The sequence below is a fragment of the Spermophilus citellus genome, assembly GCF_964194105.1.
Source record: "Spermophilus citellus genome assembly, chromosome: 6".
In the NCBI taxonomy this organism is placed as follows: domain Eukaryota; kingdom Metazoa; phylum Chordata; class Mammalia; order Rodentia; family Sciuridae; genus Spermophilus; species Spermophilus citellus.
The window spans coordinates 62148588-62167429 of NC_138187.1; the positions used below are offsets into that span (position 1 = coordinate 62148588).

General features: G+C 41.8%; 1 protein-coding gene across 4 annotated transcripts in view; it reads right to left on the bottom strand.

Moving 5' to 3' along the window:
- Positions 1 to 18842, bottom strand: part of FRMD4A (FERM domain containing 4A) — a 311522-nt gene that overhangs the window by 121271 nt on the left and 171409 nt on the right. For all 4 annotated transcript variants that reach the window (XM_081297994.1, XM_081297993.1, XM_081297992.1 and 1 more), the window contains exons 3-4: positions 13854 to 13948; positions 2910 to 3002 (exon numbers count right to left, since the gene is read on the bottom strand). In XM_081297994.1, the coding sequence (XP_081154120.1) occupies positions 2910 to 3002; positions 13854 to 13948 (188 nt within the window). The remainder of the gene's footprint in view (positions 1 to 2909; positions 3003 to 13853; positions 13949 to 18842) is intronic.

The following is an 18842-nucleotide window of genomic DNA, read 5'->3' on the forward strand; positions in this document are numbered from 1 at the left end:
CAACCATCCTCAAAGGGGATTTGGAGATGTTTTTCTGATGAGTGTTCTGTGAGGTTCCTACTGGCCAATTAAAAACATGAGTGGCCCATGGCAAGAGTGTCATTTCTGGCCGGGGATCAGATAAAATATTTGAGTCTTGTGGTCGCCCTGCTTCCTAGTTCTGTCTTTTGCAAGCAACTGTGTCCCACTGTGTCCTCTGGTTTGACTTGAAACAATCTGTACTACCTGGGGGACCAACACCTCTGTCACCAATCTCAGTGTCCCAGGCTGTCCTGCAAGGATCTGGTTCCCCAAACCCACCAAGGACTCACCTCTTTTCAGACACTTGGGAATAAATATACCTAACATGCAACAAAGCCCAGTATTTTCTTGACTAACACTGAAGAAAAGTACCAGAAAGAGAAACTTTTTTTTTTTTCTAAGAAGGAGGGAACCCCACTTCATTCCATTGTTTAGTATAAATGACTTTTTTTTTTAAGAGGTGAAATCATTTGCTGGTTGTTTATTTTCTGGTACAAGGCAGAAAACAGTGGGACTTTACAGAAGGCTTCAGTTGCCCTGGCTTATCATGGCATTGGTTAAGACTAGTTTTACATCCTGTAATAGAAAGCAAACCAAAGGGCAATTTGGAGTCACAGCTGTACATTCAACCCATTTTAAACATTTTAAATTTGAATCCCATGTTATTTTTTTTGTTTTGTTTTTTGTTGTTGTTTTGTAGAATTGTTTCTAAGGAGAAACTTTCCATGATCCTTGACCAGTCAGGACTATGTGCCCTCTGTAAAAGTTTACAGTGATACCAGTTTTAAAAAACAACAACAACAATAAATAAACATAAGGAATATTAATAAAGTAAAGAAAGAAGAATAAAAGAGGGAAGAGAGGATGGAAAGAGTAAGGACTGGGGACTGAAATGGGGCAAATTAAACCCCATACATGTATGATTATGTTAAAAAAACCCCACTAGTATGTATAATCAAAATGCACTAATAAAAACATTAAAAAATTTTTTTTAATTGTATTTGAACATAATACCTTTGTTTTTATGTGGTGCTGAGGATGGAACCCAGTGCCTTGCATGTGCTAGGTGAGTGTTCTACCACGGAGCCACAACCCCAGCCCTAATAAAAGCATATTTTACAAGTTTATGGTAGCCTGGTTCTCCTAATGATTTTGTTAACGTGATGTGAAAGGTTAAAAACTTGAATATTTTCTGTACATGGTATTAAGTCGTGAGCTGGTGGGACTTATGTGACAGCTTATCAGCATCTGAACATACTGGTACTTGCTATCCTGCTAATGAAAATTTGCCTCTGGATTTGAAGCTAAAAAATTCCTGGAATAACTATTGAAAAAAAAAAGAATCAAAATATGTGGCTTTTTAGATTTGCACTTCCTATGTTAAGAATCATGTGCAAATTGAAATGTCTGTGTTCACCGTCTGATGTTCAATACAACCTTTATGGAAATTATGGAAAAAACAGTACCAGGAGGATGGGGGAGGCTGATGCACAGTTAGAGTTATTTATCCCCCTTGCATTACAGGTTAATGAACTGCTTCAATTCAACTCCAGTCTTGCCCACCACCACCTGCCCCCTCCCGGCGGAACTGTTAAAGTCTTTGCTTTCTATGGTTACTTTTCCGTTAATCTGAGAAACTGTAGACACCACTAAAGAGAATATGGCATTGAAATCATTCCCGTCAGCAATGGAAATGGCTAAGATTAGCTCTGATATGTCCACAGCTGTTAAACAAATCAAAAAGGCATTAAATGCAAGTTTGAATTGACTCTGCCAGCTGAGGTAAAGTCATCCACTTCAGTCTGTTAAATGGACCCTTTAACTCTTGGGCTCTTGAAATGCCCGTTTGTGGATTCAGGGTGGTTATATGGAAAACTGCAATCCTGACCCAGTTCTTTAGGAGGAAACGAACTGCAAATCGTTTGTATCCTCCTTGTGAATGTCTGTTAGCATAGAACAGAACACAGATTCAGTGTCCTGGGTGGAAGAGATGGTATCTGAAAACCGGGGGTGTGGCTTATTTGTACAAAACTTGTCTGGCATGTGGGAGGCCCTGGGCTGGAGCCCCAGCACAAGAAAACCAAACCAAACCAAAAAAACCTCTCAGTGCTTCTGCAATACTGTTGCCACGTTCTAGACAGAAAGGACTTGGTGGCTCCACAGACTGGGTAGCTCAGAGCTGCTGGTCTGGGAGCTTGGAGTCAGACTTTGCCCCCTGGTAGCTTCCCACAGCCTACTGCAAACAGAAGCATCAGTCCTGACTGCTGCAAATGTTAACTCTGAAAGCACTGTACCACAAAAAACCCGTTTCCTCTGCAGTCATTTGCAGTCATTAAATGAAATGTCTTAGATTAGTGAATGGAAAATGCAAACCATTTCTGACACACCATTGTGCTTTCTCCTCCCTTGCCACAACATACACTGACCTGTGTTTTGCTGCTGGATTTTAATTAGTCCTCTTTGGGATAGAGAAAAAAAAAATTCAAGAGGCCTTTTGTGATAGAAGGGAAGAAAACCAAGGCTTTTATTATGGAGCTCCTAACTGCCACCAAAAGAGTTCCAGGCAGGTGCTGTGAGGGACTCGGTTTAGTATGAGATATCCGACCCACTTCCCACGCCCCTGAAAAACGACAAAAGAAAACTTTGATCTTTATTCCACAAATGCATCCTAGTGCAAGAATGCCAATACCTGTGTCCACGCGCAGTGACACACGCCTTGCACACTCACGCCTGTGTTTCCATCCGCTGAGAACGGAGCTGCACTACAACCTTTATCCCTAGCAACGCACAAGGCAAACTTACAATCGCCCTCCTTTGAGCCACTTCATCCTTCCAGACTTTTCTGACAAAGACAGAGAAGCCAAAGTGTGAATACCAGGTGTACATACCTGACACAAAAGTACAAAACCACGGGTCCTGACTTTTTAGGGAAGTCGTGCTCCAGTACTCTTCGATCTAGTTGAAGCCAGTTTAAGTGTCCCCTGAGGAAAACAGAGACAAGTTGGTTAGGGCTCCGAATTTGGCAGCAGTGGTCTGGGTGAGGGTGCAAGTGGCGCACATAGGGTGGGCAGTCCCCTCGCTGCTAGCACCTAAGTAATGGAAGCACCAAAGGAGTTACCCGGGTGGTAGTGCATCTGGGACCTGACAGGGCGACCAGATCCGGGCGGGGCGAGGCAGTGGGAGGCGGGGCCACAGGTAAGGGGCGGGGCGAAGTAGTGAGAGGCGGGGCCACAGGTAAGGGGCGGGACTTGCTGCCTGCAGCCTCTTTCTGGTCCTGATTTCCTCTTCCCCACTGCCTTTGTTCCTGGAGAACTCAAAGCTCACTTGAGAGCTTTGAGCGATCCTCACATATCCTGGGATTAAAAGTGCTCTGTAGATTGTTTATTAAAAAATGAAACTTACATCTACCATTGGAGCTCTTGCCATGCCACACCTTGATATTCATCCCAAATGAAAGCATTTGCCCATCAAAATAAGTGCCTTATGCAAATGTTCAGAGACTTAACAGTCACTTCAAAGACATCACATTTGAAGGGATACTAAAACAGTCCCAAACTCAAAACAACCGCATGTTTGTCAAAAAGGGAGTGTGTAGATGAATCATGATACACTCACATGATGGAATACTATGCAACAATGAAGAGCGAGTTATTGCTACATGCAGCTACATGGGTGAAACTCAAAATAATTATGCTGAGTGAAAGAAGCCTGATTTTTAAAAAGTGTAGACTCTATGATTCCATGTATGTAAAACTCTAGAAAACACAAACTAATTGGCGGTGATCATAGTGGTTGCCTGGGGGTGGTACTGAAGGGTACATTTTGGGAGTGAATGACATGTTCACTACCTTCCTGGTGGGGACAGTTCCATGGATGTGGACATACGTCTAAACTTATTTAATTGTATACTTTAATATATGTAGTTTATTGTATGTCAGTTGTAATTCATTAAAGCTATTTAAAAAGTGAACCACAGAGATACATGGTGATACATAGATCCTTTTGAGACAGACATTCAATGACTCATTCCATAATTAATTATGTAATTACTATTAGCAGTAAGACCATGCATTATGAGAACATATATATAGTCCGGGGATTGGAGGAACACTTCCTGATTTTTGAGCTAACATTGGAAGAAAGAGCATAAGTGGCCTGGTGAAGGGGAAGGGAAATCACTTTCTAGGCTGAGGGACTAACATGTGCAAAGGCCCTGAGGTGGGAAGGAACCAGTATCTGTCATGTGAGTTGTAAGGGGTGAGATTGAGAGGTCCTTGGAAGCATGATGTGAAGGTTGGTCTTTGGACTCCCTCTTTTAATTAAGCCAACACCTGTGGTATTGGGGATGCCATTTGGATCTGCCACAAAGTAGAGTCCACCTGTGGGACTCTGTCTCTTCCTAGGAATGTCTATTTGGGGAAGAAAACAAAACAAAACAAAAACTTCCCATTAATTAGGACTAGAAGAAGGGTCAGGCTGACCTCTGGCCTCCATGACTGTGCTTTCCAGTCTACATTCCTTTTCCCTAACAGAACTCTTACATCTGAAAAAATTCAGGAAACCTATCACAGAAGGTCAAGAGCATGTCTGATCAACTGGAAGATGTCAGGAAAATTATCTGAGGAGGATAAGCTACAGCCACTCACTTCCTGCCTCTGAAAATGTCCCCCAGACTCTCAGGGTCTTCTTCTCTCAGGGTCGTGCTGAGCCTCTGGTGAGTGGCCATGGGTGTATTTGAGGCCAGCTTCTTCTCCTGACTGGAGCTGGAGACTCTCCCTTCATCCTCTTAAATCCACATGTTAACCACAATTCAAGCCTGAGTTCAGTCTTCCTTTTAGTGAAGACTTCATTGATAGTCTGTTATGGTTTGGATCTTAAATGCCGCCCAAAGTCTCATGCTCTACAGGTGTGGTCACCTGGAGAGGTCATTTGGGAGGAAGCGGAAGCTTTAAGAGGTGGGGCTTAGGGGAAGGAAGTTAGGTTCTGAGGGGGTGTTGTGGAAGGGGATCCTCTGATCCCTGTTCTTTCCTCTCTTTCTTAGCTTCCTTCCTGGCTCCCATGAGGTGAGCAGCTGTGCTGTATCATATGCTCCCTGTACCATGATGTTCTGCCTCACCACAGGCCCAAGGCAGCAAGGTCCAACAACCATGGACCAAAACCTCTGAAACTGTGAGCCAAAATAAACCTTTCCTCCTTTTATGTTGTCTTTGTCACAGTGACAGAAAGCTGATTAACATGTTGCCTAAGCCCAGGGTTCTTTTTAAACTTCTCCAGAGCTTTTGGTTTGTGTCATCTACAAGGCATTTAGCTTACTCTTGAATAATTAGATATGCTAAAAAATACAACTTGACTCTCCAACTAGGTTCTAAGTTTTCCCCATTTAAAAAAAAAAAAAACTCACCCAAAACCTAGCATACTGCCTGGTGAATATTTGGGTCTCTAAAGATGTATTTGCTCATTAACTGAAGGACTCCTTACAAGAACAATTCCTTCAATGTCTGTGTCATCTCACAGATTTCTTTTTTGTTGTTATTGTTGTTGTATGATATCACTTGTATTATCACAGATTTCTTGATGGAGGGTCTAGTGGGAATAGCCTTTGCATGAGCCTCACAAGAGAAATCTTGGCCTCACCCTTGGACTAGAATGATACAGAAGCACAGTGACTTTTCTCTAGCACACAACTCAAGGCAGAAGGAAGACCTGGGGACAGAAAATTCCACACACGCCTTTGAGACCAGCCAATGGTCCAGACTTGGGAAATCCTCACCACACCCACAGCACATTACTGACCACATAGGTTGCCAGGGACTAGACAGGGATGTCTGGGGACTGCCGTTCACAAGGCAAAGAACCTCAAGGTGGGGATGTGTGGCCTGAGGAACCAGAGACCCAGGTGTCATTGGATACCACCCTGTTGGTTTTGCTCACTGCTCATCCTTCATTTGTGTTAACAGAGGACAAAGACACAGATTCCCCTGCTAAGATTTTATTCCTCACATTAAACTCTTTAAAAGATTGACTTTTTTAGCAATGAATTTATTTACTGAAAATTCCTTTGTTCCTGACTGTGGATTGGTTTAGAATTTATGAAGCAATTAAATGACCAAAAAGTAACACACACACACACACACACACACACACACACACACAAAAAAAAAGGATACAAAAAAAAAAAAAAGAGAACAAAGGGGTGGGAATCACCCTAAAGTGAACAGTTAATATCTGAGGAAAAAAATTGAGCAAATTGTGTTGTGTGCATGTTTGATATTTAACAAACAATGAATTCCCATTCATCATTGATTGTGATGCACCAATAAAAAAAAATGACCTTCCTTTCTCCACTTCCAGTATTTCAACTCTCCAACCTCAATTCTGGGAGGGATAGTAGGTCACACATACCTTCCAGCTCAGGTAGCGGATGGAGAGGCCACTTCCTCACACCCATCTTTGGAGCCTCGGGAGGAAGTAAGTCGGCCCCCTCTGTGAAAGTCTGTAAAAGTCTCTCTGATGATACCCTTGATAAAGGGAAAGACTGAGGGACAAGTGGACTCACTAAGGTCCTTTAGGGTGATTGTCCACTATTTGGAAAAAGCTAAAAGATGTGTTAGAAAGTAATGCAGAGACCATAATTCTGGGGCCACTGGTTTTGATGGCTGTAAGACTTGTTAAAATACTGTTTTTCTGCTCATTCTATTGTGTATGAAGTCTCAATTCCTACACCGTGGAGGGCTGCTGTTTCCTCCCTGGAGAGGGCTTTTTCTGTCCTATTGAACAGCTTCCAGTCCGATATCTAGGGCTTCCTTCAAATCCCCGTTTTGTTTCCCTTTGAGTTAGGGTGGGGGATGAAGAACAAAGAGGCAAAGAGGGTACTTCCTCTGCACAGTTTAACTAAGAGACTCTGGATGGCTTGGTTTTCATGATTCCCATTGATTTTTTCATCTGAGAATGCCCATTAGTGTCTTTGCCAATAACAAAACAAAAAAATAAAATAAAAATAAAATATAAAAGGTGCCCCCAGCAGACGCTCAAAGCATTTTTGCTATCACCTCATTGATAACGATCTTCAAAGTGATCAAGTTATTGTTCATTTAGTTTATGGCTATCGTAAGTCAAACTATTGGGTCAGTAATAAATATGCAATTGCTTCCGGGCAATAGAAATTGGACGCATTTATTTAACAGATTGCTTTTAGCTACTACCTATAATACAAATAGATTTTTAGGTCAAGTGCTGACACCTTCAATAAAGATGGCCTCGGGGAGTTGTGTTTATAGAGTTTCTGGAGGGTGGAGGTGCGTGATAAGTCTGTCTGCACCAATCCCTTCTCGGGACCTGGGGGGAGAATGCTTCTGTGCACTTTTTAGTAGTTTTCATTGTAGAAAGGTTATTTCATGTAGAATGAGCTTCTACAGAAAGACAAAGCAAGGATGTGAAATTCTTAACAATGACACTGGATGGAGGTGGGGTGGGGTGCCCCTCAAATGCAAGAATGTTTAGCTGTTTATGTCATTAAGGACAGCCCAGGGATACCAATTTAGCTAGAAATCCTCAAATAACAGAGGAATATCAAAGTAGAATGTGTTCTGGGGAGACCAGATTACTAAATCACGGACTCCTGGTTTAATTGGAATTTCTGGCATAATTTTTTATTTATTGAGGAATTGTTGGCTTCATTATGTTGTCTTAAGGCTGTTTTAAACGTTCTCTATAACATTTCTTACACTGTGTGTTATTGATTTACCTCTTAAACTACAAACAGGCTCAACAAAGGCCAGTTATGTCTGTCTCTCCAGGGGTTAATAGTGAAAGTTAAAGTTAAATTTAAGAACTCAAATGCAGGGTTGGGGTTGTGCGCTCACCTAGCACGGCGGAGGCCCTGGGTTCGATCCTCAGCACCACATAAAAATAAATTAATTAGTTAAAGATCTTGTGTTCAGCTACAACTAAAAAAATAAATATTTTTTAAAAAAGAAGACGAATGCAGCTTTACATTATGCCCCACAGATCCATATTCTTATAGGTTCAGCGACTGCCACCAGGTATAGACACTGCTTCTGCCCTGAAGAAATGGTTGCATATGAAGAACTCTGGGCTCACCGGGCCTAGGCCCCAGGCTACTCAATATCATCTTTACTGAGAAAAAAACATGAGGAGAAAGCTGGGGTCCTTGAGCCCTTCTCGGATTGACCATTGTTCTTTATTTTTCTTGGGTATAAACAGAAAGAATCACGCTCAAGTATTTCTCTGATTACAAAATACATTTTGCTGCTGTTTGCTGTAGTATCTGACAGCTCAGCGCTGTTCTCGGAGGTAGTCATGAATGCTGAATGTCAAGTTCCCAGAGTAGCTATTGCAACCCAGGTATGGAGGCTGCAGCCATTGACTGTCTCCTGTCCCACCACACAGGAGTTAATGAATGGAAACCTCAAACCCATTTCTAAATAAATTACATTCCCAGAGACGCTGCTGCTCATTCTTTCTTCCACAATTGGAAAATTGCTTTTGTACTTTATTTTTAAATTGTAGATAAGCTTGTGGCCAGGGATGCTCATCAACTAGAACCTTTGTGGATACCCTGGCCAATGCCAATCATGGTTCCATTTAAGCAGAGACAAAGACGTAAGGGCAATGCACAATAGGCACGCTCCCAGGAACCGGCATTCCCGGCATTGAGTCTACAGATGCATTTCCAACAAGTTAGTTCATTTTAGATCTCGATATCTGGGTAAATTTCACCCCCCCCCACCCCCGAACAGTACCAATCAGGTGATTCCATTAACTGAGATATAAGATGCAAAAAAAAAAAAAAAAAGAAAAAGAAAAAGAAAAAGAAATCCTGAATTGATTACCTTAGAGGTTCTTAAACTAGGCTCCTGGCTTCAGGGTGTCTGTGACCCTTCTTAAAATTTAAGCCAAAATTTCTTGCATAAACTTTTGTGGAGAGAAAGAATGTGACTTCTTAACAAATTTCAAAGGGATCTGTGATGAAATAGTAGGTTAGGAACTATTCATTTTCTTAATTGGCATGTGAAAATGTATTCTAACTGTACTTGGCTTTTAGGATATACAATAATAGCTAACCAAGTTTTTCTCTTTCCCCCTCAAATTTCTAAATACCCCTTAAAGTGTTTTGGGTTTTATTTTATTTTTTTTTTTGCATAGATACTTATCACATTAAGTGAGCAATTCATGCATTTATGACTGGAGATTAAATTAAAACATATTATGTCAATCAGTACTTCAACTTGGGGTGTGTTTGAGTATTTCTGCTAACTATTCTAAAAGTCATTTTAGTTATAAAGTCTGTCCTCCTCCACAAGGCAATTTCAAAATAAATAAATAAATAAATCAAACAAACATGAGTGTTAAAGCAGCAATGGATATACTTCAAAAATAAAATGTAAAAATGACTTTCTCTAAATGATGCACAGCTATGTTTGATCAATGAGAATCTCAGTTTTGCCATTTGTATGCATGGGAACGCTGAATCTGAACGTTAGAGCTGGTTCTCAAACGTTTAGGAATGGAGCCTTAGAAGGAAGATGGTCTACAACTTTGCAGGCCCCTAGGATATTGGCCCCCAGGACTCAAAGTTGAAGTAGAATCATCTTCTCTTCTTGGATCTGGATGAAGGCAGAGGAGGAGGAAATAGACTCTCTCTTTAGAACAGGGGTTTTAAATTTGGCGGCACATTAGAAACAACACTCAGGCCAGGCCCAGACCCATTAAATCAGAATGGCTGGGGCTAGTTTCAGGAATTGGTATTTTGTCAAAAGTCCTAGGTACTCCCCATGTGTTGCCAGCCAAGGTTGAGAACCATGACTCAAGCAATATATAAATAAGTATTTTAAGACTGATTTTACACAAAGCTCTTTGTTTTTGTTTTGTTTTGTTTTTCCCACATTTTTTATTGGTGCATTACAGTTGTATATACTGATGGGATTTGCTGTTCTGTATTGGTCCATACACACAATTCACAATATCACAATAGAATTTGGCCAATATCACTCCCCAGCACTTTCCCCTTCCCCCACCATCTCCTATCTCCTTGTTTCTTTCTTCTACTCATCTCCCTTTGACTTGCATGAGATCCATCTCCATCTTTCTTTACCTGTTTCCTGTCTAGTTTCTGCATATATGAGAAAACATATGACCCTTAACCTTAGGAATCTGACTCACTTAACATAATGGTCCCCAGTTCCATCTATTTTTCCTGCAAATAACATAATTTCATTTTTCTTTGTGGCCGAATAAAACTCCATTGTGTGTGTGTGTGTGTGTATCACATTTTCCTTATCCATTCATCCACTGATGGACACCTAGGCTGGTTCCATAGTTTGGCTATTATGAATTGTGCTGCTATAAACATGGGTATGCATATATCACAGTAGTAAGATGACTTACTTTTTTTTTCCCCAGGGTAATTATTGAGAAGTGGTATACCTGGATCATATGGTGTTCCCATGTGTAGTGTTTTGAGAAAAATCCACACTGATTTCCACAGTGTTAATACTAATTTACAATCCCATCAACAGTTGTACCAGGCTCTTTGTTTCAGAATGCTTTAAAGGCTGCCCAATGTACTGTGTGTACATCATCACAGCTCAGAACATTAACAGATGACCACCAGAACCTCTGTTTATTGAGACAGAGTTAATAAAAATAAAAGGAGGCTAAATGCAATTGAATCCTAGAACAATAAAAGAAATTCATGGAAAAACTGGTAAATCTGAATATCTGTGTTTTATTAACAATATTTAATTCCTTAGCTTTGATAGGTTAAACAAGTAACATGATTGAAAAGATGCCAACACACGGGAAAAGTGGGTGAAGGGTATACAGGAATGTCCTGTACTACATTTTGCAACTCTTCTATAAGACTAATTATTACAAAGTAAAAAATACAAAATCATAGTAAAAAAGAGAAGGTAGAGCTAGTATTAATTAATGCTGCAAAATTGCTGATTCCTAACATCACTAAACATTTATGGGTATAAAGTCTTTCACCATGTACTCAGACACTTCGTTAATGAATATAACTTGTGGGGTGAGAGAAGCTTAAAGGAACTTCCAATTTCCTGTCTGTGTTCTGTTTTATGCATCTTTCCTCAGGTCCCATCCCTTCTATAAAACGTCATCAAGAGCAGTTAATATTGAAAGAATCACTGACAATATTTGGTCAGAGTCACATATTCCACTAGAAATCCTACTCTGAGGAATGAAAATGCTGCAGCTAATGCTATCTTGCATTTGTTCAGTATTTTACAGTTTGCAAGCCCTTTCCAAGTGTTAACCTTGCTTGATTTGCATGGGAACATGGCAAATACATGAGGCACACCACAGCTGTCACAAAGGACCACACTTCTGTTGCATTTTATTATGAAAACAGAGTGTAGTCTGCTCATAAATCACACATGCACACACACGCACACACACCTCATGGTCCACATGCACAGTCTGAAAACAGCATTAAAAGATCTCATGTTAGCCTTGCGTGGCACGTGGAGGGCGGGCTGGGGACATACTCTCAGACTAGCCCTTCCTGACATAGGCATCACCAGCCCAGACCAGGTCACACACACAGGCACAATTTTGTGGGGGCAGCTTTTGTTTTTCTCTTTCCTACCAGGAAAAGGGGAAAAGTTCACATCAACAAAGAGGCCCGAGAGGGGTGTGTGGGCCGAGGCATTGTCAGGCATGATGGACTGTGCCTGAGTCAGGGCTGTCCCCCGGACCCATGAGTTCCGTCTCCCTGTGCCAGCCCCTCAGAGGTGCTGCTTCTCCATTTCCTCTGGGTTTCTTGACACTTGCCCTTTCTCCTCTAGTGCATCAGGCGACCCTGCTAGTTCCTGTTTAGGAACCATCTGCCAGCTCGGCCTCTTTCCAGCTGATCCTCTGTGGGCTGCCTGCGGCCACTCTTGCCATTGCTGGAGTGGCCCACTCAGATTTGGTGGGATGGGATATAGGTGGCTGCATCTTCTCTAGACTCTGCCGGAAGGATGGCTTCCACCCTCTGCCAGCTATGCACTAGAGGGAGTGCAAGTCTTTTCTCAAGCCTGGCCTACACACATGCGTGCGCCACACACACACACTCAGGGCTAACATAGACAACTAGGAGAGCTCAGCTTCAGAGCCCACAGGGTCAGCTAGATGGTCAAGGGGACTTGGCAACATGCATCTCCTGTCTGTGATATGTGGCTTTTGTGCTCTTGTCTCTGCTGGGAGAAAGAAGAGTGACATTCCACTTTCCAGCTGATGCTATTGGGGCAGTGGTCTGAAACATTCAGCTGACCACTTCTAACTCTTTGGCCAAGAGCACATGCTCATTCTTTGATTCTTATTGACTCAAAAGGTTAGTCTGATTGGGACTTATCTAGAGTTCATGGAATCTTTGAGTAAACTTACTTGGGAAATGGGAACAATGGGGATATGATTAATTGAAATTTAGGATTTCCTTCTAATCAGTGAACAGTATGAAAAGCAATTTAAGGGGCTTAATGTGATTCTCAAGAGAAACGGGGAGAAAACATTTGCATTTGTGAAAGTAATTGTTTTAGAGGTGTAGTTGCTTAAAAGCATATATTCTAGTTTTTTTTTCTTTTTTAAATTACCTGTTGGCTGCTCTTTTGCACAGGCCTTGCTTTCTCACAGCTGCGCTTACTTGGCTAGGGCATTTCCTCTAGACCAGGGCTACCTTCCTTCCTGACTCATTCCCTATAGGCTCCAGGATTAGGGGTGGTCTTTGTTCCTTTTGTGAGGAAGATGTGGCTTTGCTCCTGTTCCAAGCACACTATTGCCCCAAATATCACTAATTTATAGGGATATGCATTCTAGTTTGCCCAATATGGTCCCAATTTGCATTCCTTTTTATTCCCAGTGTCTGAACTTGGATAATAAATCATATGGTTATCTTGTCCACCTGTGGATCCCTGAGGCTCCATGCATCCCCATGCAGAGGAGTATGGTCACCTCTTGATTAGCCAATGTAGACTCACCAGTTCTTGTTTCAGAACCAGTCCTGGGGCCTGGGCCCTCTGTAAAGTCTTGTCCAGCCACTATCCTTACCCTGATGTGGGCATCGTGGGGAATCATCCTCATAATTTAAAGATGCAGAGGAGTGTGCATGTATGTATACTTGGATACACACAGAGGAAAGAGAACTATGAAACACCTGCTTAGAATAAAAATAACATTTTTTTGTGTGTGTGGGAATTCAGGCAAGTATCCACTGCACTCTTTAAACAGTACACTGAGAAGAAGATTGTAAAGTTATTCCTTCCTTAGATTGCAAAACACCACTTCACGGAGCTAAACTGAAAGACTGTTGAAAGCAAATGTTCTTTTCATCCGATGAGTGATCTGAATTTTTAATTTTTATATTCTGTTTCAGCTCAGTGAAACTGCTCAGATATTCTTCCTTTTGAATTTATCATCATATTTACTTCCTGTTATTTTTATTCCAATACAAGAGAGAAATGTTTAATTTACAAAAGTTTTCACTTAACTTTCATGAAAACCATACAGATATACTTTTTTAAAAGTAAGCTTTTTTTTTTTTAAAGTAAACATTTTGGTCTGAACACAAACCTGCTTAATTATAAGATCGAGTTTACCTAATAACTTGGTAATATTGGCACCACCCTAATTATATTCCTTGACTGTTCCTGGCACGATCACAAGGCTTTTGAAATTCAGATGATGAACTTGGATTGACCCCAGACCACGGGACCCAAGCATCTTGCCTCTGATTTCACTGCTCACCGCTGGGGCTGGCAATGTCAGGTTCTGACCCTTTCCTCTGGGTTGTGGGGACTCAGGGCGGCACTTACGTCTCATCCGTGAATGCTATCCCAAAGTATTCCTTCTCCTTCAGGTTGAAGTGAGATGCCACGAGATCAAGAAGCTCCTTGGCCAAAAGCTTGGGCTGGGGGGAAGAATACAAAAGGAAAAGGGTTAAGTGACCCAGGACGAGACGACTTTTCCTAAAGCATACAACCTCAGATTTCTAACATTCATTTTCAACAGCATGTCTCAAAGCTCAAGCCCTGTAAATAAATGCGAATGGTCTTTACAAAACCCAAAGGAAGAGACAATGAGGATTCTGTTGAGCAGACAGCTAAATGAAGGGTCCTCATGAGATGGAGATTCTGTCCTGTTTCCTAGTAGTTTTGTGCTATTGACGAATAGCAATTGTGCTTTGGCTGGATTGTCAAACCTAGTGACTTGCCTTTCCCACATTTTATGCTGAACTGGTAGGAAGATGCTTTATTAGAAAAGAGCATTATATTTAACAAACATTTATCTACAGATGCCTCTTTACTTATGGTGAGGTTACTTTCTAATAAACCCATCATAAGTGGAAAATATTAAGTCAGAAATACATTTACAACACCTACCCTATTAAGCATCAGAGCTCAGCAACACAGCGCACTGTGAGCGCTGGAGATTGTTCCCCCCATGATCATGTGGCTGACTGGGAGCTGCCACTGCCCAGTGACCTGAGAGGGGACCTCATCTCACCAGCCTGGGGAAAAAGATCCAAATTCAAAATTCAAAGTGCAGTTTCTGCTGAATGCATATTGCTTTCGTACCATTGTGAAGTCCCTGAATCACAAATTGAGTCATCCTAAGTCAGACTGTCTGCACTTGCTAGGTGGCAGGCACTATTCTAAGCACTGTAGAATTACCAGTGGCTTCAATCCTCATCACAGCCTGTGACATCATCCATCGCACACAGAGAAAATGGCCCCCAGAGATTAAGTCAGGATGTTTGTCTCTTTGCTGCCTTCCTCCACCACCCTCAATGGCCATCAGTTCGCCAGTGAAAACCATTGAACTGATCAGTGTGGGTTTGAAGCTCTGGTGGTGCTTCCTTCCCAGAAGACAGAAATCAGCAGGAGAATCCATCCTGATAAATCAACACCCGATAGTATTTAATACTTCTGTTCCCTCTCCATTTTGGAAAAGTGAAAGAGCAATCTCTGAACCAATAGGGAATTAAAGGTTTTACGTCAGGCCCTCCTTTATTTATAGAAAAAATCCTCTCCTGGGGGAATACAGAGGGACATGCATGGCACATCTCAGAATATCACTGATGAATTACAAAGTAAATGCAAGATGGGAACTCTTGAAGCTTCCAACAAACGCTGTGTGCTGTGGGCTGCTGCTGACTCTGCTGCCAACATTGTTCGCTCCCAGAAGGTGTTTGGTTGCCCAGTTTCAAAGCATTTAATATTTCAGTTGTGAGCCAGGCTTGGTGGCACACGTCTGTAATCCCAGCTGCTCAGGGGACTGAGGCAGGAAGATAGCAAGTTCAAAGCCAGCTTCAGCAATTTAGCAAGACCCTAAGCAATTTAGCAAGTTCCTGTCTCAAAATAAAAATTAAAAAGGGCTAGGAATGTGGCTCAGTGGTTGAGCCCCCCTGGGCTCAATGCCCAGTAACTGAGGCAGTGTGGCTGCTTTTAAAATGGTGGAACCAGATGGACATCATTACCCTAGGTACATGTGTGACTGTACACGCGGTGCAACGCTACATGGTAGACAACCAGAGAAATGAAAGGTCGTGCTGCAATTGTGTGCAATGAATCAAAATGCATTCTGCTGTCATATATACCTAATATTAATTAAATAATTAATTAATTAAAAATTGCAATGTACTACGATTTACATGTCCAAGTCATTGTCATCCCTTTCAAGGGAGTCACAGCATGTGCATGACGGCTGCTCTTTCTTAAAACACTTTTTATAATCTTTTGGGTTTGTCCTTCAAGCATGCATCACACCGTATCCTCATCTGTGATAGATTTTCTTGCACTTAAATGGATTTGCTGTTTTGCAAATGTCAAAAATCACCTGGAGTCAAGTTTAGTGAATGGGACTAGAGGAGGAGTGGGTGAACATGCTGGGGTGACCTCATATTATAAAATGAGGTGTGACTACAGAGTAAATTTTTGTGGGTTCTTGCAGATTGTGGTGAGAGATCCAGCCCAATCTTGGAAATGACAGAAGTAAGATTTCTTTCTCTTTGGGATAGGAGGGGCAGTTTGGGAAGCAGAGGAGATGAACCCAGAAACCGGACCTTAGGCAACAGGCATTGAGTACTTGGGTCCTTTATTCAGTCAAAGTCTCTTAATGGCAAAAATGGAGACCCAGGTCTACTTCAGCAGATCCTGTTACACTTAGCTATCCTGTTGCTAATTTTGTGCCTTCCAAGGGACTCGCTAAGGCATTACTACATCCTGGATGTGATGCTGAGAACCCCTTATCTGAGCTCATCACTATCTAACATACAGGTTATCATCCTTTGCCCATCAAAACTCTGAGAATGGGAGACATCGGCAGGCTATCCTCAGTCTTGCAGCAAAGCCAAAATTTAAAACAAGGTCTGAGTATACACAATGGAATATTATTTAGCCTCAAAAAGGAATAAAATCCTGACCCATGTGACAACATGGATGAGCCCAGAAAATATTATGCTAAGGGACAGAGCCAAACACAAAAAGACAAAGATTGTATATTGTCTCATTCCACTTATAGGAAGTAACTAAAATAGGCAATTTCACAGAGGTTACCTGGGGCTGGTGGAGGAGAGGATGAGGAGTTATTGCTTAATGGTTGCAGAATTTCTGTTTGACATGACAACAAATTTTAGAAATACTGGTTATTATTACATAAAATTATGAATGTATTCAATGCCCCTGAATTGCATACCTGAAAAGTGGTTAAAATGATAAATTTTATTATATATATTTTACCTTCTTCTGCCCAATCCCCCAGAAAAAGATAGAAAATAATCAGAAATCAAGCTCTGGCTGGCCTCAAAACCCACATGGGTAAGTTCCCTCTGCTATTCTGCTGACCTCACTACTTCCTGGGTGAGAGGTCAAGAATCATGTTCCCTGAGGGTCTTGTCTGAATGCAGGTGATACTTCTCAGTTGAAACCAATACACTGATATCATGAATTTATACATTTGGTTAATGGGAGTCTTGCCCTGGGAGTGTGAAAGTCAGATTTCTGAGCCTACAAAGTTAAAGAGATGACTCAAGAGACTGAAGAAGTCACTAGAGGGATGAATGCCACCTTGGGAGCCTTGTGAAGAGTGACTTGTGGCCTCTGCATGGTGACATGTCCTTCTGATTTTGCTTGTTGCCACAATCCTTTTTATACTGAAACTTCTAAAAGAAAAAAAAAGCTTTTCTGGTGACATATAAATGGAAGGCAACTATAAGACTCTGAGCTGTAGTGGCATCATGGATAAACTTCATGCTTTCAAATGAACTCTTTTTCAAGGGTCTTACCTATGTGGTTGGGTGTTTGGATGGGTATCTTTTATTTAAAAAATTTAAAAAGGCCAGTCTCCTTACTGTGTTCAACAGTTATTATAGATCAGATGTACCACTCTTAAGGAAGAAAGATTTACCTTTGTCACCCATAATTTATAGATGGAGAAATTAAGGCAGGGAAGTGGAGGTTACAACTCCCAGGTTTTTACTCCTGATAAAAGCCACGTGCTATTTTCCATCGTGACTGGCAGCAACCCAGATGGTGGATGCTCCCACGAGTGAGAGTAAGGGCTGCCCCTGACACCGGAAGGGCGAGTAGTGTGGGAAGCAAATTCACTGTTAAAGCCATGGAGACTTCAGGGGTCATTTGTCATTGCAGCATGACTTTGCCCATCCTGATTGACTCAGGAACTGAATCTCTCAGTCTCTGTAAGGCTGGTCAAACCTCTCGAACATCAGCATCTTGATTTCCTGATCTTGCAAGAGACGATGTACCACCTTGACATGATGGTGATTAATGAACTACATCTTTCTGAAAGTTCCTTGAACTCATTTAGAGCAAGTTGCTGGGTAGGCAGAAAGCTCTCTGCTATTATGTACTTTGAAGGGATGTTTACAGAATCCTGCTGATTATAATTGCTAATTACTCGTCCTATAAACATTTGTGGGGCTTTGCAGGATTCAGGCTGGGAGTGAGGCCAGAAAAAGGCAGCCTGTAGCCCCATTGAGTTGTGCAGGACACACTGGGCAGAGGCCTAACCACCCCCGCGAGCAAGGCAAGCCCTGCATGTCCTGGGTACATCAGAAACAGCCTCTCTGGGTCCTCATTGTCCTGGGCCTGTGAGGTCCATGTGTTTAAGACTGACTTGCTCTCAGCCCTTAATTAATGTCATTCAAACTCAATTGATTCTCTCTTTTCCTTTTTCTATCTCAAATTCTCTTGCCTTTGTCCTTCTAAGCTAGTGTTTCTTCTGGCAAATGAAATCTTACAAATGTCCCCTTCAATATGCTAACTGGATGGCCTAACCAATGCTCCATGAGCTTGGTGACCTGCGTTCCCGCCACGGGATGTAGGGAGGAAAGCAGAGCAGCTGATTGTCTTTGCTGTTTTGACTCCACCACCAGATCTGAGTTCCAAGGCCTCTCTGCCTGGCTCCATCTGGAAACTGTGCATTTACCTAGCATATTCCAGTATTTTGGATTAGGCCCCGCCTACTTCTTCTAGGTGAGACACAGACAACTGTTATGCTCAAAACCACACCGCACATGTGTGTGACAGGTACTGTCTACATGACCGTGATCCTTCCAGGTGACGGATAAGAGGTGGCACCCCAACACCTCCCAATTCTTCGCTGAATATATTTGCTACCTTATATTACTCCACCACTTCAAACTCGACAGGTGTACATCTAGGTAGATGATCTCAAACAAACTATATAATCTCTCTGGGCCTCGGTTTTCTCATCTGTAAAATGATCAACTAGAATCAAGGGGATAGATATTCTAAAATATTATTCTTCTTTATGTTCTTATT